The sequence below is a fragment of the Sphaerodactylus townsendi genome, linkage group LG07, assembly GCF_021028975.2.
Source record: "Sphaerodactylus townsendi isolate TG3544 linkage group LG07, MPM_Stown_v2.3, whole genome shotgun sequence".
NCBI lineage: Eukaryota > Metazoa > Chordata > Lepidosauria > Squamata > Sphaerodactylidae > Sphaerodactylus > Sphaerodactylus townsendi.
The window spans coordinates 10,182,471-10,202,813 of NC_059431.1; the positions used below are offsets into that span (position 1 = coordinate 10,182,471).

The 20,343-nt window shown below is 48.0% G+C and overlaps 2 protein-coding genes across 2 annotated transcripts in view; both read left to right on the forward strand.

The window, feature by feature from the left end:
* The first annotated feature begins 451 nt into the window (after positions 1–451).
* HAUS1 (HAUS augmin like complex subunit 1) lies at positions 452–18,379 on the forward strand. Its single transcript, XM_048502646.1, is given in 10 exon segments — positions 452–518; positions 3,365–3,539; positions 4,259–4,295; positions 4,297–4,392; positions 5,684–5,818; positions 8,836–8,959; positions 11,438–11,503; positions 12,416–12,487; positions 14,155–14,202; positions 18,063–18,379. Coding segments are annotated over 10 exon segments (858 nt in total). The 5' UTR covers positions 452–497; the 3' UTR covers positions 18,147–18,379.
* Positions 18,380–19,975: 1,596 nt separating this feature from the next.
* Positions 19,976–20,343, forward strand: part of LG07H18orf25 (linkage group 07 C18orf25 homolog) — a 36,222-nt gene continuing 35,854 nt past the window's right edge. The window contains 1 exon segment of the mRNA XM_048502946.1: positions 19,976–20,162. The gene's annotated coding sequence lies outside the window, so the exon portion shown is untranslated.

Genomic DNA, 20,343 nt, shown 5'->3' on the forward strand with positions numbered 1-20,343 from the left:
TATTTAACTTCTATATAACAACCTTCTGATCGGCCACTTCTGGAATAAATCTGATTCTGCCTTGTTTGTTTGTTTATTAGGCTTGTATACCGCCCTCCCCCGGTATACCGTGTCAGAGCCATTGTTTATTCCGACAAGCAGAGGTGATGCAGGGTCTCTCAAACATGTATTTTCTAGTACCTGGTAAGAAGTTTTACCAGGCTGGTACCTAAGTTTCTTGGTAATATGCCAGAGACCTTGGGAACTTTTGCAAGCAAAGTCCGTGCTGCTGACGTATATTTCTGGGTAGGTGTCATGAGGAAGCAGAAGAAACTGCACCTCCCTTCAGGCATAACATAACTGAACAGTTAGGAACAACTGCAATTCCTGGTTTTGCAGAAAAAGCCTCCAGACTACAACCCCCAAGAAGCACTGCGCGGTGACGTCATCGGTTCGCGCCAGCCGAAGTCACTAAAAAGGAGCCAGGGAGGGAATTGGGAGGGTTTTCAAAGTCGGGCATGGAGGAGAAACTCAATAAAGTAAGTGACCCTGATTTTAGGGGGCGGAAACATTTGCAACCTGGTGTGCTGAGATTTTATTCTTGTGGTTTAGTCTTGGAATAAACTTCCGCCACCCTGAATTTGTGGCCATGCTAAAGGCCCTGGTTGAAATCAAGCAGGTTTTGGGACAGCAAGTAGTGCGCTTCTGTAAAGATCAAGCCACGTTTGTCCTGCATGTAAAATAACAGGTAGTTGAGGTTTTGACAGGATCCCTCTGCAGAGTTGGGAGCTTCCTGTGGGGCTTGGAGATCTTCCAAAAGTACGACTGGTTTCCAGACCACACAGATCACTTCCCCTGGAGAAAACAATTACATTGAAGGGTGCAGTCTATGGCACCGTATCTCTGCTGGAGCCCCTCCCATTGAGAGCCAGCGTGGTGTAGTGGTTAAAAGCAGGTGGGTTCTAATCTGGAGAACCGGGTTTGATTCCCCACTCCTCCACCTGAGTGGCAGAGGCTTATCTGGTGAACCAGATGTGTTTCCGCACTCCTACATTCCTGCTGGGTGACCTTGGGCCAGTTAAAATTCTCCAGAACACTCTCAGCCCTGCCTACCTCACAAGGTGTCTGTTGTGGGGAGAGCTTGTAAGCCACCTTATTGGCGAGGAAGGTGGGGTATAAATCCTCTTCTTCTTCCTCCTCCTCCTCTTCTCCTCCTCCTGCTGCTGCTGCCGCTGCCTTCCCAAATCTCCAGATTTACCAGCCCAGACTTGGTAAGCCTACAAGAGAAAATGGCAGCTTTGGAGGGTGGACTGAATAGCATCACATGCCCCCTTCCTAATCTCTGCCCCCAAATTGCCAGGAATTTCCCAACCTGAAATTTCCCCCCCCTTGGTTGCATAGAGTCTGGCATATTTTACTGGGAAGAGGTGACCCTTTATCTTGTCTTAATGGCTCTGATCTGCATCCCTGTGTTGTCCCACAATGGAGGGTGTCCTGATAGTCATGTCCCCACCACACACACTCACTCACACTAATGTGTTTTATGGCTTCCTGTACTTATCATTCCTGAAAATACTTTAAAACAGAAGGAAGTATAATAATAATAGTTGTTGTTATTATTATTATTTATTAAACTTTTATATCGCCCACCCCCGAAAGTCTCTGAGCCACGTACAACATAAACAACGTAACATAACTGAACAAGTAGAGCACTCTCATAAATTAAGTCTAAATATAGTATAAATATGGACTCGGACTCTATAACATTAAAATAATGAAGACCATTTAAAATACAGTGTACAAAATATAGCATCCAGACAATTTTGAAAGCCTCTTAAGAACATAAGAACAAGCCAGCTGGATCAGACCAAAGTCCATCTAGTCCAGCTCTCTGCTACTCGCAGTGGCCCACCAGGTGCCTTGGGGAGCTCACCTGCAGGATGTGAACGCAATGGCCTTCTGCGGCTGTTGCTCCCGATCAGCTGGTCTGTTAAGGCATTTGCAATCTCAGATCAAAGAGGATCAAGATTGGTAGCCATAAATCGACTTCTCCTCCATAAATCTGTCCAAGCCCCTTTTAAAGCTATCCAGGTTAGTGGCCATCACCACCTCCTGTGGCAGCATATTCCAAACACCAATCACACGCTATGAAGAAGTGTTTCCTTTTATTAGTCCTAATTCTTCCCCAGCATTTTCAATGAATGCCCCTCCTGGTTCTAGTATTGTGAGAAAGAGAGAAAAATTTCTCTCTGTCAACATTTTCTACCCCATGCATAATTTTGTAGACTTCAATCATATCCCTCAGTCAGCCTCCTCTCCAAACTAAAGGAGTCCCAAGCTGCAGCCTTCTCCCTCATAGGGAAGGTGCTCCAGTCCCTCAATCATCCTTGTTGCTCTTCTCTGCACTTCTTTCTATCTCCTCAATATCCTTTTTTGAGATGTAAGGCACTCAGAACTGGACACAGTACTCCAAGGATACCGCATCTCATCGGGTTTCTTTTATATAAGGGCATGACAATCTTTGCAGTTTTATTATCAACCCCTTTCCTAATGATCCCTGTGCATAGAGTTTGCCTTTTCACAGCTGCCATGCATTGAGTTGACATTCCCATGGAACTATCAACTAAGACTTAAATCCCTTTCCTGGTCTGTGACTGATAGCACTGACCCTGTATGGTATGTGAAGTTTGGATTTTTTGCCCCTATGTTCATCACTTTACATTTTGCTACATTGAACTGCATTTGCCATTTCTGAGCCCACTCACCTAATTTATCAAGGTCCGCTTGGAGCTCTTCACAATCCTTTGTGGTTCTCACCACCCTACATAATTTTGGTATCATCTGCAAACTTGGCCACCACACTACCCACCCCTACTTCCAGGTCATTTATGAATAGGTTAAAGAGCACTGGTCCCAAAACGGATCCTTGGGGGACACCACTCCCTACATCTCTCCATTAGGAGAACTTCCCATTTACACCCACTCTTTGTTTCCTGTTTCTCAACCAGTTTTTAATCCATAGGAGGACTTCCCCTCTTATTCCTTCATTGCTGAGTTTTCTCAACAGTCTCTGGTGAGGAACTTTGTCAATAAAACTGCAAGGATTGTCATGCCCTTATATAAAGCCGTGGTGCGACCTCTTGAGAGGGAGATGGAAGAGCCTTAAAAATCCCTTTTATTTGTTGTTGCCCACAATAGAGGGTGTCCTGAATTGTATAGTTGTCTCCCCGACACACAAACGCTCACATATTAATGTGTTTTATGACGTCGTGTACTTACCATTCCTGAGAACATTATGAAATAGAAGGATGTATAATCGTAATGAGTAAAGGTTTCTTTTTTAAAAACCTCTTGTTCATTGTTGCCTCTTTTCTCTCCCTGGTAGGTTGCTTTGTGGCTGAAAAAGACGTTTGGGGATCAACCTATCCCCCCATATGAGGCAGACACCCGAACCGTAGATATTTTGTACGAGTTGGCGGTGTGCAACGAGTCCAGGGATGGGGACGTCATGCTGTTAATCGACGACATGAGGCAGAAGACTGTGGAGTATGAATCCGATGGTGAGGTTTGGGGTTGGCACTTCCTCAACAGCCCTTAGAAACTTCCTCTTTATTCCGTTCATCTAGAACAGTGGTGGCGAACCTATGGCACGGGTGCCAGAGGTGGCACTCAGAGCCCTCTCTGTGGGCACGCAAAGAGTTCCCCCCCCCCCCCAATCTAGGCTGGCCTGGGCTGCTAGGCCCGATTATTAGCATTAAACCTAAGACCTAGTTTTGGGGAAGCAGTGTAGGTAACCCTGTTAAGCGCTGTTAAACCCCACTGATTTTCATGCAAAGAACTAAAGCACGCTCTTTTACCTGGGAGCAAGCTCGGTTGCTGGCAATGGGGCTTGCTTCTGAGTAAACCCTCCAAGGGTCGTGATTCACCTGTTGGAAGAGTTTCACAATTGCTTCAAAGCAAAGCCACCGACTGCCACCAAGCTTACTTGCGAGTAACACATGCCTCGGAGCCAACCGTTTTTTCTAAACTAAAACCTCAGTATTTAGGTTAAATTGCCATGTTGGCACTTTGTGATAAATAAGTGGGTTTTGGGTTGCAATTTGGGCACTCAGTCTCGAAAAGGTTCACTATCACTGACCTAGAACATAAATCAAGATGGGAGGCTACCCTTTTGATAAAAGCATCCCGTTGCTCTACTATCGGCTGTCTGAAGTTGTTCTCAATCACCTGTTTCATAAAAAGATGTGACTCTTATCTTGGTTTTTTTCCCCCTCTTCAGGCAACTATCTGCAGGGTCTTCTGACTGAAAGTTTAAATCTCTTTCTTCGACCTATCAAAGGCCAGCAGCGGCTATCTGAACACCCTGACAGACTTAGCCGTAGCCCTCGAAACAAAAGACACATCCTTGGCAAGGTAGAGGCTTGTCTGAAATGCTCTGAGGCCCACTGTAAGGGTCTGTTACTCTAGTCAGTAATTGAGACTTATGAAGGCAAACTCTATGCTGGGGATAATTAGGAAAGGGGTTGATAATAAAACTGCAAGGATTGTCATGCCCTTACATAAAGCTGTGGTGCGACCGCACTTGGAGTCCTGTGTTCAGTTCTGGTCCCCACATCTCAAAAAGGATATCGAAGAGATAGAAAAAGTGCAGAGAAGGGCAACGAGGATGATTGAAGGATTGGAGCACCTTCCCTTATGAGGAGAGGCTGCATGCGTTTGGGACTCTTTTTTAGTTTGGAGGAGACGCCAGAGGGGGATATGGGATTGAAGTCTATAAAATTATGCATGGGGTAGAAAATGCTGACAGAGAGAAATTTTTCTCTTTTCACCTAATACACTAGGAACCAGGGGGGGTATCTATTGAAAATGCTGGGGAGTGGGGGGGATATTAGGACTAATAAAAGGAAACACTTCTTCACACAACGTGTGATTGGTGTTTGGAATATCCTGCCACAGGAGGTGGTGATGGCCACCAACCTGGATAGCTTTAAAAAGGAGGAGACTCCACCACACTTCAAGGTAGTGCATTCCACTGTCAAACAGCCCTTACTGTCAGGAAGTTCTTAGGAGCAGCAGTGGCGTAGGAGGTTAAGCGCTCATGTATCTAATCTGGAGGAACCGGGTTTGATTCTCCTCACCTGCCACACCTGAGCTGTGGGAGGCTTCTATCTGGGGAATTCAGATTAGCCTGTGCACTCCCCACACCACGCCAGTTGGAATTTGACCTTGGGGCTAGTCACAGCTTCTCGAGCGGTCTCTCAGCCCCTCCTACCTCCCAGGGTGTTTGTTGTGAGGGGGGAAGGGCAAGGAGATTGTCAGCCCCTTTGAGTCTCCTACAGGAGAGAAAGGGGGGATATAAATCCAAACTCCTCTTCTTCTAATGTTCAGGTGGAATCCCTTTTCTTGCACCTTGAACCCATGATTCCTGGTCTTAGTCTCGGGAGCAGCAGAAAACAAGCTTGCTCCCCCACCAACATGACATCCATTCAAATATCTAAACATGGCTATCATGCATGGCAGGGGGTTGGACCCTTGGGGGTCTTTTCCAACTTTGTGATTCTAAGACTTCCATCGTGGTAAGGTGTCCCTTTTAACTCCTAAATAGACATGACCAAGTCTCTTTTTGCGCCCCGATCCCAACTGAACTTTTTGAAAAAAATAAAAGACGCCTGATTTACATACCACTTAATTTTTTTGTCCTTAGTTTCATTCCTGCCATCAATGACTTGACTTCAGATCTGCATAAAGCAGAATCAAGGAACAAAGACCTGGAGCATGAATTGACCAACCTGAGGAAAAAACTCACTTCAGCACTGGTACTAGAGAAGCGTCTACAGGAGTAAGTACTGCGTGTTCTCCTCCTACCTTCCCTCTCTTCCTCCCTTCCCTCTCCCTCTTTACCTCTCTCTCTTCCCCCTCTTCCTCCCTTCCCTCTCCCTCTTTCCCTCTCTCTCTTCCCTCTCTTCTTCTCCCTCCCTCCCTCCTTCCCTCCCTCCTTCCCTCCCTCCCTTCCTGCCATTTCTCCAAAAACCTCAGAATGGCTGTCATAAAGCTGAAAGTGTTTGGTAATCCAGGCAACTTTTGAGAGTTAAGCAGTGGCGTAGGAGGTTAAGAGCTTGTGTATCTAATCTGGAGGAACAGGGTTTGATTCCCAGCTCTGTCACGCTTTGAGCTGCTGTGGGAGGCTTATCTGGGGGGAATTCTAGGATTAGCTCTGTGCACCTCCCACACACGCCAGCTGGGTGACCTTGGCTGGGCCAGTCAATGGCTTCTGGAGCCTCTCTTCAGGCCCCCACCCACCTCACAGGGTGTTTTGTTGTGAGGGGGAAGGGCAAGGAGATTGTAAGCTCCCTTTGGAGTCTCCTGCAGGAGAGAAAGGGGGGATATAAATCCAAACTCTTCTTCTTCTTCTTCTTCTTAAACCTACTCACTATCAATTCCGACAATCCCATGGAAGTCAGTCAAACATTAATTGATCCTTTTTCTTGGGATCTGTATGTTGCAGAGATGCCCACTCCTGGACCGCTGATCTCATTCACCTGCTAATCGGAAAGTGGTTTCCAAAAGGGGAGGCCGTCTTCTCATATAGATAGATATGCTTGCGGTCCTGATGACAGGCAATTTTGGTGAGCCAATGACCGCGTACGATGCTGCTTTATACTGAGTCTGATGTGTCTGCTCTGATTGGCAGTATTCCTGCCCCCCTTCCACACATGAAGAATAATGCACATTCAGTCCACTTTCACAATTGTTTGCAAGTGGATTATGCGATTCCGCACAGTAAAATCCAACTTCAAAATGCATTGAAAGTGGATTGAAAGGGCATCATTCTGGAAGGAGCCTCTAGAGTTTAAGACGGTGATTCTCAGCGGGTTGGGACACGCATGTGGCTCTACTGAGCTCTGTTGCCTGATGGGGCCGCTGCTCTATTCCACAAACATGGGCACGGCTTGTGGCCAGCACTGCTCTTCTTATGTGTTTCTACTTTGAAAGAGCCACAGACAGAGGAATGGGTAGGCTGTAAGTTTCATGCCAGGAATGGAAGTAGGTATGGCACCAGAGGCGTTCCTCCCATTGGGCAAAGTGGGCAGTTGCCCAGGGCGCCGCCTTGTGGGGGGCGCAAAAACTGCAGGTCTCCGCTTGTGGGATTTTTTTTTCAGCTGCTGGCTTTGGCCCGGTAGAGGGTGCAGTTTTTAGGCTAAAGCAGCACCTAAAATTGTCAGGGAGTTTCTTCTCCTGAGATTCTCTCCTGATGATAGTTCACCCAGGTTTGGTGGAGAGCTGGCTTTAGGGGAGTCCAAAGTTAAGTGACTCCCAAAGGGGTTGGGCCATCCCCCCCCATTGTTTCCAATGGGAGCTATTAGGAGATGGGGGTTAGACCTCTTGAGGGTCCATAACTTTGGACCCCTTGAACCAAACTTCACCAAACCTGGGTGGTATCACTGCAGTGGTCTCAGCCAAAGATACTCTGAAATTTTGGTGCTGCAAGCATTCCACACTGCACCCCTGACAGCAGGCACCCCAAATTTCCCCTTGCAGATTTTCCTTTAACCAACTCCCTCCTGCCAATGCTTGTTTCTTGTTTTCTTGTTTTCTTTGTTCTTTTCTTCTTTCTTTCTTTCTTCTCTTCTTTCTTTTCTTTCTCTTCTTTCTTTCTCTTCTTTCTTTCTTTCTTCTTCTTTCTTTCTTTCTTCTTCTTTCTTTCTTCTTTCTTTCTTCTCCTCTAATGCCTAATAAAGGTTATTATTATTATTATTAAATCCTCCCCCTTTGGCATGGATTTAAAGGGAGAATCTGAGGTCTCCAGTTTAAACATTGAAAGTGATGCTGTTTCAGGGTGGGGGAGAATCCATCCCAAAATAGCATCACTTTCAATGTTGTTTAAACTGGGGACCCCAGATTCTCCCTTTAAGGTGGATTTAAAAACACCATTGAAAATGATGCTGTTTGGGGATGGATACCAGCATCACTTGTTTAAACTAGGGAGCCCAGATTCTTCTTTTAAATCCACCTTAAAGGGAGAATCTGGGGTCCCCAGTTTAAATAACATTGAAAGTGATGCTGTTTCCCCCAATTGGGGGGGGGGGACTGGATACAACACCATAAAATGTTTTCATAGCAGTAATAAAACAGCATTCGACAGTAATAAAAGCCTTTGACAGTAATAAAACATTTTGAAAGCATTTTGAGAATGTTTTCAAAAATATTTCTGCTGTATTCAGATTTGTGAGTTGGGGCATGTTCTATAATGTGATGGTGACTTTGAAACGACCTGACAGAAAAAATCTTTGTTTGGTCACAGTGGGGGAGAGTGGCCGCCCATAGGAGGGCATCAAACTCAGGTTTTGCCCAGGGCTCCAGTTTGCCTAGGCACACCACTGTATGGCACTTTTGGTTGATGGAAATTGGGGCTCAGTAGACTTACGCTGCTCAAAAGGGTGGAATGTTCCCTGCCACCAGCGTAACACTGCGAATGGCTGGGAGGGAGCCAACTCCCAGCCATGCAGCCAGTCTGCCCCCACTATGCTGGCATGGCAACTGGTGCCATGCCCTAGTTATCGAGTGGTGAACCTTCCATCTCCAGATGTTATGGACTACAATTCCCATCAGCCCTTGCCAATTGGCCATGCTGGCAGGGGCTGATGGGAATTGTAGTCCATAACATCTGGAGTGCCAAAGGTTCGCCACCACTGCCCTAGCACAAGCGGGGCAGCAGTGACTGCAGGCTGACAAAAATCACCACTCCGCTGGGGAGAGCAAATCCGATTTGCCCCTCCCCTCTCCGGATGGGGCTCTGAGAGTTGCTTTTAGAATTCCTCTCTTTTTGTTTGTTTGTTCCTTTGTGTTTAATTGTAGTGACCTTAAAAACACAGAAGACCTCCTGGCGGTGGAAAAAGCCAAAGCTGATAGCCGAACCCAGAACATGCAGTTTTTGAAGGACAAATCTGAAGACTTCAAATTCCGAATCATGGCGGGTGAGGTGAGCATGCCCTGGTTCTACCCTGGCTGCTACAGGGAAGATTGTTTCTTGTGGCTAGGATGAATACTTCTACAACTACTGATTTTTTAAAAAAAGTAAATTATGCAGTCAGTGAACATGCACTTATAGAATCATGTAACAAGTGGATGGATTCCACTCAAAAGAGTTTGTAATGTGAGGTCACGGCAGTGGCGTAGTGAGGGAGGGATGCAAGGGGGCTGGAAGCCGGGCAGATGTGAGGGAGGGGGGCAGCTAGCAATGTGACCCCCATGTGACCTGCCGAAGTAGTGCCTGGGGGCTGGGCAAGTGTTCTGCTTGCTGTGGGCACCATTTTAGGCAGCTATGGTTCTGGTTCACAGGGTAGAGAGGGGAGGGGAAGAAACCTAAGCAGATATTTGTGTAGTGCCATCCAGAGGTGGGATCCAGCAGGTTCTCACAGGTTCCCGAGAGTAGGTTACTAATTATTTGTGTGTGCCGAGAGGGGGTTACTAATGGGTGATTTTGCCATGTGATTTTTGCCTTAGTTACGCCCCTCCTCTCAGCAGTGGCGCGCAGAACTTGAAGCAGTCTAGCAGGAGGTGCACCGGCGTGCGTGGCAGCCTGCGCCTGTGTGCATTCAAGCTTTCCCCGCCCAAGGACTCATGCAGCGGCTTGCATCCTGCTGCCACAGCCCCGCCCCAGGGAATGCCGCGACCTCCGTCGTCGGGCTCTCCACCTAGCCGCCCCACATTACGCTTATCAGTCACAGTTTGAATCCCACCACCATGGGAACCTGTTACTTAAAGTTTTGGATCCCACCACTGGTGCCATCTACAAACAAAATGGTGCCTTCTTGATCTGTAATGGCGTAGGAGGTTAAGAGCTCATGTATCTAATCTGGAGGAACCGGGTTTGATTCCCAGCTCTGCCACCTGAGCTGTGGAGGCTTCTCTGGGGAATTCAGGTTAGCCTGTGCACTCCCACACACACCAGCTGGGTGACCTTGGGCTAGTCACAGCTTCTTGGAACTCTCTCAGCTCCACCCACCTCACAGGGTGTTTGTTGTGAGGGGGGAAGGGCAAGGAGATTGTAAGCCCCTTTGAGTCTCCTGCAGGAGAGAAAGGGGGGACATAAATCCAAACTCTTCTTCTTCTTCTTCTTCTTCAATAACCAGACATGGAGGCTGAGGCTGTTTTCAGTGTTGCTTCCTATCACTAGTATGCAGAGGCTGTGACTGCCTCTCAATGTGAAGATTCCCTTTAGTCACCTTGGCTAATAGCCTCTGATAGGCCAATTTTACAGAACTTCTAATTGTTGTACTCTAATCTGGAGAACTGGGTTGCATTCCCCACTCTGCCACTTGAGGCATACTGGGGAACCAGATTATCTTGTGCACTCCAACACATGCCAGCTGGGTGACCTTGGGCTAGTCACAGTTCTTTGGAGCTCTCTCAGCCCCACCCACTTCACAGGGTGTTTGTTGTGTGTGTGGGCGGGGGGGAGGGAAAGGCGTTTGTAAACCCTTTTGAGTCTCCTTACAGGAGAGAAAGGCGGGTTACAAATCCAACTCTTCTTCTTCTTTTCTTACAACCGTGCTCCTGGCTCAACACTGTTTGCATCTTAATTGTGCGGTTGACATTTGCCTGCAAGTGAGAATGCGCAGGGTGCGTGTGGCTGATAATTCTGTGTGAGAAAACATAAAGCAGCTTCTGGTAGGCAAAGCAATATGGGAGGATGCACAGTTCAGCATGCTAAGCATCCACTGTTAAAAGAATCTCCTATGTATGCTGATCTTTCCCATTTCCGCTAAAACCTTGCACAGCTGACATGAAGACTGCGGCCCCTTCCACACATGCAGAATAATGCCCTTTCCATCCACTTTCAATCCACTTTGCAGCTGGATTTTGCTGTGCGGAATAGCAAAATCCACTTGCAAACAATTGGGGAAAGTGGATTGAAAATGCATTATTCTGCATGTGCGGAGGGGGCCTCAAAAAGACAGATGGACCACAGGCACTGATTTAACAGCATTTAGGATCTCTACCGTTTTTAACTGCATGGGGAACAGAGGTAATAAACCACTCTTCACACCTCTGTTTCCCTTTTCGCTGTTTCTTCTGGGCAATTTTGTACTGCCTGTGGAGATGTCTTTAGCTTTAAAAAGGGCTTGGATAGCTTTAAAAAGGGATAGCTTTAAAAAGGGCTTGGACAGATTTATGGAGGAGAAGTCGATCTCTGGCTACCAATCTTGCTCCTCCTTGATCTGAGATTGCAAATGCCTTAGCAGACCAGGTGCTTGGGAGCAGCAGCAGCAGCAGCAGGCCATTGCTTTCACCTCCTGCACGGGAGCTCCCAAAGGCACCTGGTGGGCCACTGCAAGTAGCAGAGTGCTGGACTAGATGGACTCTGGTCTGATCCAGCAGGCTCTTTCTTATGTTCTTATGATGTCGTCATTGCTGTTTCCTTTTTCCTTTCTTTCCTTTTCCCCTTCCTTTCCAGGAGCAACTTTCTGTGACTGGGATGGACCCTTCTTTAACGCACGAGTCTCTAGTGAGTCTCTCAGAGGTGGGTGTTCTGCCGTGGACGTTGACAATATTTGAAAAAGATCCTCTAGCGGATAGGTTGGATATATGATGCTTACTCAAACAGTCTTCTTGAGAAAATTTGGACTGATGTACTAGGTGATTCAAAAGGCCCTTGCAGTGAGTGATGTTTCAGAATGCAAAGGGATCCATGTCTTATATCCAAGGCTTTATAGGTAAAGGTCATTTCAATGTTCTACCTTCAGCCTTCCTGGAAGGCAGATGTCATTGTATTCCATTCCTCCAGTGAGTTTGTTCATGCAACACAGGGAAGTAGAAACTACAGGACATGTCCTCCTGCACTGCCTACTCTTTAATGACCTTTGATTTCAGTATTTCACTCCTATCTTGTTAGCCTTACCTGGAAGATCCAAAGAAGCAGTCTAGCAGGAGGTGCACCAGCGGCTGTGGTAGCCTGCGCCTGCGTGCATTCGTTTCCCGCCCAAGGATCAGCGCAGCGGCTGCATCCTTGCCACAGCCCCACCCAGGAATGCCACGCCCCCGGAATGCCCGGCCATGCCCCCTTCACGCCCAGCCCCGCCCCATTGGCGCTACGCCACAGTTTGAATCCCACCACCATGGGAACCTGTTACTAAAATTTTTGGATCCCATCACTGACCAAGGGGCTCAGCCGTCCTGGAAATACAGTAGTATATACAGATAAATGTTGTCTAGCAAGTAATGAGGACCAAATATGAATATCTTTTCTGAACTTCTCTCCTCTTTCAAATTCAATGCAAATTTCGGGAATTTTAATAACTTCCATAGCCTGACTGTTTTGTACTTTGCCTCAGATACCATTTCCACCAGAGCACCTGAAACTGCCTTTAATTACATTTTTGATTCACAAAAACCCGGAGCCAGTGTGGAATAACGGTTTCCTTTCTGTCCTCAGAAACTAGCAGAATTAAAGAAGCAAGCAGCCCCTCTGAAGAAGAAACTGGATTCATATCTGGACCTTACACCTGTAATTTTTTTTTCCTTTTTAAGGGTAGTGGTTAAGAGCAGGTAGACTCTAATCTGGAAAACCGGGTTTGATTCCCCACTCCTCCCCATGAGTGGCGGACTCTTACCTGGTGAACTAGATTTGTTTCTACACTCCTACTGGGTGACCTTGGACCAGTCACAGTTCATTCAGAACTCTCTCAGCCCCACCGAACTCCCTCTGCTGTGGGGAGAGGAGGGGAAATGAGTTTGTCAGCTGCCTTGCGTCTTCTTACAGGAGAGAAAGGCAGTGTATAAATCCAAACTATTCTTCTTAGCTTCTGAATAGAAATAAGTTTAGATTGGGGTTTAAAGCACGGTGCCCGTGGGCAACATGGCTCCCACCAGTGGGTCAGGCCGGGAGAGCTTCCATTTAGCCTTGGCAAATCTGATCGGCTTTCCAGATGTTAAAATACATTGTTCTGGAAACAGCTACCACCACAGCACTGCCTGAGTGAAGATCAGCTACGTATAGGCAACAAGATATTTTTAAAACAGGATGTTCATTCAAAAAGACATCCTGTCGAACGGAATTTCAAAGTTGCCCTCCGGCTCAAAGAGGTCGGGAACCCTTGTTTTAAGTTGAGGTATACTCAGGACTTCAGCACTTTCCAGATAGCACCGTGGTTACTGAATTAGTCTTTGTAGCAGCATGGCCAATTGGCCATGCTGGCAGGGGCTGATGGGAATTGTAGTCCATGACATCTGGAGTGCCAAAGGTTCGTCACCACTGCCATATACCATAGATTGTGTTTCGGTTTTTTGAACGGGGTTCATTGTGATTTTACTGTTGTATGATTTTATTGTAACACACCCTGAGGCCATGGTAAACAAATAAAATAAATAATAAGTAACTGCAAATGCCTTGGGGCTGAATCTGAGACCTCCTCTTTGAGAAGAGCTATGGCTTTTCCCCAGCTCTGTTGGTACTGAAGGAAGTGTGTATGATGAACACGCTTGATCACTTTAGCTTTTTATTACTAGTGTTCATTTTAGCTGACTACACAGAATTGGTTTGGTTTAGAACTTGTACGGTAAGGTGGGGACTCTGTGCCAGCGAGGTGTAGTGGTTAAGAGCGGGTGGATCCTAATCTAGAGATCCGGGTTTGATTCCCCACTCCTCCACCTGAGTGGCAGAGGCTTATCTGGTGAACCAGATATGTTTCTGCACTAATACATTCCTGCTGGGTGACCTTGGGCTAGTCACAGTTCTTCGGAACTCTCTCAGCCCCACCTACCTCACTGTCAGGGTGATGTTAGTGTGTTCATCGTCCTTGGTCTTTTCCCGCCTGTCTGCTCTGGCTATGTGCCTGGGCTGGGAGATTCCGGCTTGGTGTTATCTCTGCTTGCCTGTGTGAAACTATTCTTTGTTTTCTTTTCATGTGGTGGGAAAGGGGTTTGATACTGTATTAAACTGCTGTCTGAGTTCTGAAGTCTTCAGAACTCGCATTGCTTGTTTTCGACAATGACTGCCGGTACAATAAAGAGCTTTTAAGAGTTACTTTTGACTGGACTTTTTTCCGTGTCTGTTGTGGGGAGAGGAAAGGAAAGAGGCTTGTAAGCCCCCTTGAGTCTCCTTATAGGTGAAGTGGGTTATAAATCCAAACTCTGCTTCTTCTTCTGAAATGGCTGCGCTTGGTTCTGTTTCAGAGTCCTTCTCTCGCTCGCGTGAAGATCGAGGAAGCCAAGAGGGAGCTGGTAAGTGCAATTTCCTCCATATTAATTAATCTTCATTGTGCTGATTATTTCTGGATTATTTGGTCTTCTGGATTACCTTTTCCAGTCTTGTGTACCTTTGGGACCTAAGGCCCTTTGGGCAGCCCTGAAATTCCATGCTGGAATGAAGAAGCATGCTTTGTGCAAAGGAAAAGGATTGGGCAACATTTACCTTCTTGAAGTCATAGAAGGCTCTGAGGTCTTCCTTAAGGGCAAACAGCGGCCATAGCTCTGCCATGAGGTCCTCAAAATAAGGCAGTGACAATTCTGAACACGCACACATCCTACACCTACCAAGTCATCGTCACCTGTAGACCGCGATGCGATGGGTACCATCTGGAGCAGGGGTCTGCAACCCACGGCTCTGGAGCCGCATGCGGCTCTTTCAGCCTTAAACTACGGCTCCGCGTGGCCTGGAGGTCGGAGGGTACTGTGGGCATGTCCCTCCAGAACAGCTGCCATCCGCCCTCTGCCATACCCTCAGCTGCCATCTCCCCTCTGCCCCATGGAGCAGGCGACTGCCTGCTCTGTAAGGCAGAGGGGTTTTCCCTGTCTGGCGCTGTTGCCTCCCGCAGCGCAAGAGGCGGTGGCACCGGGCAGGCCATGGCTGCCATCCCCCCTCTGCCCCACAGAGCAGGCAGTTGCCTGCTCTGTCGGGCAGAGGGGGTTTCCCTGCCCGGCGCCTCCACCTCCCAGCACTGGAAGGAAAGGTGAGTGGAGGGGCCGAACTGGAGGCTGCCTTTCTGGCTCGGTAGATCTTCGGGGCCATGGAAAACGGGTCCAAATGGCTCTTTGGGTGGTAAAGGTTGCTGACCCATGATCTGGAGGAAAGCGAAAGTGAGGTAGACCACAGAAGACATGGCGCCAGGCCTACAAAGAAGACCTAAACGAGGCTCGCATCTCATGGGACGAAGTTGAACTCCTCACAGCCGACCAAAATTGTTGGAGAGCGCTTGTTGCTCTATTTGCCCAGTTGCACAGGCAGAACTAAGTCTAAGCCATGTGAAAGCCGGCATGAGAAGTAGTCTTGAGATGAAGCAACAAACTGAAGAACTGACAGTTGAAGGAACCTTTGCGGGAGTGGCCACGACCCTCAGAATTTAACTGCCAAGGAGAAAATTTGCTATTTTGCAAAGAACTGGATGATGCAGAAGACGGATGCTGGGATTGCTTGTAGCCCGAGCCTTGGCTCATTCCGCACATGCAGAATAATGCACTTTCGAACTGCTTTCAGTGCTCTTTGAAGCTGTGCGGAATAGCAAAATCCACTAGCAAACAGTTGTGAAAGTGGTTTGAAAACGCATTATTTTGCGTGTGCGGAAGGGGCCCTTACTGGGAGCAATTAGTATGGAACGAAGGCCCTGCATGTCGGAGTGAGAAAGGGATCCTGTGCACACTATTAAGTGATCTTTTGGCCTCGGTCAAAAGATCACCTAACTTTCCCTTGTGTTACTAAGGAAAATCAGGTGGGGGTTCCCATAGTTCATTGAACCAAAATAAAATTTTATTTATAACTGGTAGGTAACTTTAAGGCTCCAAACAAATTATTTACAAAAATTAAATTAAAATCTAACTGAGGCATCAAATGCTTTAAAGAACTTCCAATCGGCATAAAGTCATTCTGACCCTTTTCCCATCTTCTCTCTCTCTTATGCTGTTCTCTCGGACTAGAATTTAACATTTTCACTCTTACAATGAAACTATGTCATTCTTCGTCACACTCATAGTTTCTGTCCTTTCCTGACTTACTCCAATTCTTCCTCAGAGAGAGCTCTGATACTGTAACTCTGACAGTTTCTATATTCCTCCCAGATTAATACATCTCAAAGCTAACTTCAATTTCTCCCTCTCTGCTTGTAAAAACACAGCCACGATTCTTCTCACACAGCTTCACCCCCTACACCCAGAGGTAGGATCCAGCAGGTTCTCACCAGTTCCCGAGAGTGGGTTACTAATTATTTGTGTGTGCCGAGAGGGGGTTCCTAATTGGGTCCGCTTTTCCGTCTCCACGCCCTGGCCTCCCCGAGAGGCATCCTGCCTTTGCATAAGCATAAGCATAAGCATTTTATTGTCATTGTGCACGCACAACGAAATTTACAGCAGCATTCCTCGATGCACACAATTTCAGACTCATACATCATCATCCTCCACCCATCCCTACACAGCCCCAAATACATCAATATGAAGCAGCGGAGTTTAGCATAGCCACATCTCTAGAGTAGAAGCTGTCTCTAATCCTCTTTATCCTAGTTCCTGAGGGCCCTGTATCATCTGGCCAGGATGGTAGCAGTTTAAAAAAGAGAGTGTGCTGGATGAGACGGGTCCCTCAGAATATTTTGGGCTTTATTTAGGCTTCGGGCATTATAGATTTCTTCCAAGGAGGGGAGAGGGCAGCCGATAATCCTTTGTGCAGTGGTGGTGTGATCACCCTTGAGCTCTTCCTGATTTCTGCCATACTGTGCAACTGGAGAACCATACACAGATGCAGTAGGTTAGGACACTCTCTATAGCACAGCGGTAAAAGGACACCAGGAGTTTTCCATCCAGTTGCTGCTTCCTTAAAAGTCTCAGATAGTACAGTCTTTGCTGGGCTTTCTTAACCACCGCAGTCTGTACTCCCAGGTCAAATCCTGTTTATAGAGATCAATAACTTCCAGCTTAAAACTAGCCACCCGCTCCACTTGATCTCCATTTATAGAGATCAATAAAGAGATTTGAACATGAAGGTTCCGTATAGCAATTGCGACTAATAATGTAACTCCCTGAATTGGGTTAATCCCTTTCAGGTACTGCAATTCATGGATTCTCAGCCTTTCGTACCTTTTATCTCACCAGTCTCTATCAAAGAACCTGTGTGTTTCACCATTGCTGTGTTCAGATTTGTGAGCTGGGGCATTTTCTATAATGTGATGATGATTTAGAAATGACCTGGTGCAAAAAAATTTTTTGGGGTCGTGGTGGGGTGGCTGCCCATGAGGGGGGGCATCCAACTCAGGTTTTGCCCAGGGCTCAGGTTTGCCTAGGTACACCTCTGCCCCCTTTGCTGAGGGGGAGGGGCTGGCGAGGGAACCTGTTCCTAAAATTTTTGGATCCCACCACTGCCTACACCCCTCTGTCTCTACCCTCTTTTTTCCTCTTTTTCCCCCACCCAGGCACTCCTCACAGAAACCAATCCCGGCTCACCTGCCTTTTTATGGCCTCTCCCTCTCCCTCTCTTATTCAGCACTCAGTTTAAAGACACACAAACCTACAGTCATTTCAATCCATTAAAATAAATCCATTAAAATCGTTATAAAATCCCTTGCATGCCACCCCACCCTCCCCCTCCCTCTGCTAGGGTGGGTGGGCCAGGTCCAGATGGTGGGCCCCCTCCCTTCCCTTGAATGCCACCCCTCCCTCCCCTCCCCCTCCCACTGCTAGGGTGGGTGGGCCAGGTCCAGATGGTGGGCCCCCTCCCTTCCCTTGAATGCCTCCCCTCCCACTGCTAGGGTGGGTGGGCCAGGTCCAGATGGTGGGCCCCCTCCCTTCCCTTGAATGCCTCCCCTCCCACTGCTAGGGTGGGTGGGCCAGGTCCAGATGGTGGGCCCCCTCCCTTCCCTTGAATGCCACCCCTCCCTCCCCTCCCCCTGCTAGGGTGGGTGGGCCAGGTCCAGATGCTGGGCCCCTTCCCCTTGCATGCCTCCCCTCCCTCCCTGGGAGCTTTTCCCCCCAACACAACGCGGGTTTTTTGTCTGCTTTTTGCATGTATTGTATGTACGAGTCTTGTGTGTGTGTTTGTGTGTGTGTGTGTGTGTGTGTCCCTCAAATGCGAGATCTAAACCTCGTTGGCTTTCTCCTCCTAGGATGCACTCGAGGCAGAGTTTTCTACAAAGATGGACATGACGGTGCTTGCAGAGCCTTTGTCTGGCAAACGTCGATTTACTTAGGGGCACTAATATGGAAACGAAATCGACAGATGTATATACATTTATATCCTTATAAACGTTTTGAGTGTATGCTTTTCTTACTTTTCATTGATGTTGTCTCTGCTGCATCTTCCTTTTTCCAAGGACAATTATTTTCTTTTCTGAAAAATGTAGTTTTCTATACTGTATACAGTGTTATAGTATGTCCCTCTGAAATAATAATAATAATAATAAAGCAAGTTTTCTGGAAAAAATGTTGTAGAAATATAAGTCGACAAGCCCTCTTCTGGGTGGTTCTCTCAATAGAAAACAGAAGGAGTTCAAGAGCCATTCCAATATCAGATGATAACTTCTAGGACAGTGATGGCGAACCTTTTTGAGACCAAGTGCCCAAATTGCAACCCAAACCCCACTTATTTATCGCAAAGTGCCAACCCGGCAATTTAACCTGAATGCTGAGGTTTTAGTTTAGAAAAAACCGGTTGGCTCCCTCTTCCTCCGCCCCACCTGCTTGAGCAGGGGCCAGCCTGCTCTAGCCTCCAGCAAGTCCTGCACGCACCGCTCTGTGCCTCTCTAGCATCTCTGCCTCCTCTGTGCCTCCCCCCTCGGGCAGCAGCCACCCAGAGCACAGACACCAGGCCCGCCAGCCGAGTCCTCCCTGCTCACCGTGGTGCGTGCATGTTGTGCTCAGTGGCCCAGGCCAGCCTAGATGTGTGTGTGTGGGTGGGTGGGGGGGTGATTTTCCGCCCCATGACGAACTCTGTGTGCGCGTGCCCACAGAGTGGGCTCCGAGTGCCACCTCTGACACCCGTGCCATAGGTTGGCCATCACTGTTCTAGGAATATTAAAGTCAGTGGCACACTGCCAGGTCTTACACCTGTCACCGTCCCGCTTACTTGCTGTTTGTGGTATCTGTCACAACCTCCACCATTTACAGACGTCAGCTTGTGCAGTCACTGGAAGCTTGGCAGCTGAACTGGAGTGATGTCAAAAGACCAGGTGCTACAGATCAAAATTTGGAGATGGATGGATGTGATAATGGGCATAAAGGCTGGTACGATGCTTGGGATCATTCCCAAGGGTTTAGAAGAAATGTATTCGGTTAGAAAAAGGGTAGCTTTGTGTCTTTCCCATTTGCATTTCAATTCCTGTTTGAATCCCCAAGCAGTGTTCTGCATTTCTTATGCTACACAGACTGTGGCTGACTTGTGATTGTTTCCTGGCTGGAATTTTTGAGGTGTAGTAAATTCCAGGTAGAAGAAGAAGCAGAGTTTGGATTTATACCCCACCTTTCTCTCCAGTAAGGAGACTCAAGGTGGCTTACAAGCTCCTTTCCCTTCCTCTCCCCACAACAGACACCTTGTGAGGTAGGTGGGGCTGACAGAGTTCCGAAGAACTGTATAAAGCTGGAGGTGGCCCCTTTGAAATCTAAATCTGGTTATCTTGGAGGCATTTCATGTTTACATTTTTATACTATTTTTATACCATTGCATTGTTTTTATATGTTTTACATGTAAGCAGCCTCGAGTCTCTTTGGGAGATTGGCGGGGTAAAAATGTAATATACAATATATATAAAATATACATTTCAGCCAAATAAATCCATCCAACTCCAATAAATGCCTCCCTCCTCCAACCAAAGCATCTTTTCCCGTCAGACTGCGAAACCAATGAGTGAGAAGGGGGCGTGGCCTCGACCCCCCCACGTCCCGCCCCCTTTTCCCACCACCTTCTCCGCAGACGCGCGTGCGTTGGGCACGGGAGCCGCCAGGTGGCGCTGCGGCGCGCGAGCCCCCTTTACGTCACCCGTCCTCTCTCAGCTTCCTTCCGCCGCCCGCAGCGACCGGAAGTGACGCCGGGCGAACTCGAGCCGAGCCCAACGGCCTCTCCTCGCTGTGGTGACATTTTCCCTCCTGCCCGGCCGGGGAAGAGGCGACGGCGGCGGCCTGAGGCGACGGAGGGGGCAGGAGGGAGGGAAGCGGGGCCTCCATGCGCGGACGGGCCCCCTGCGCTGGGCCCGAGGGCGGCGGCGGCGCTGGTGAGTGACCCTCGGCCGGCGGGCCTCCGCTTGCCTCCTCCAGCCTGCGCCCCTACTCCTGGGGAGGGCAAGGATCGAGCCCCCCCCCCCCGGACCTCCTGCTTCTGGGACCTTTGCAGGAGGGGGAGGGGGGTAGGAAATGCCCCTTTTTTCTCTATCAAATCCCTGCTATTTCCAGGTC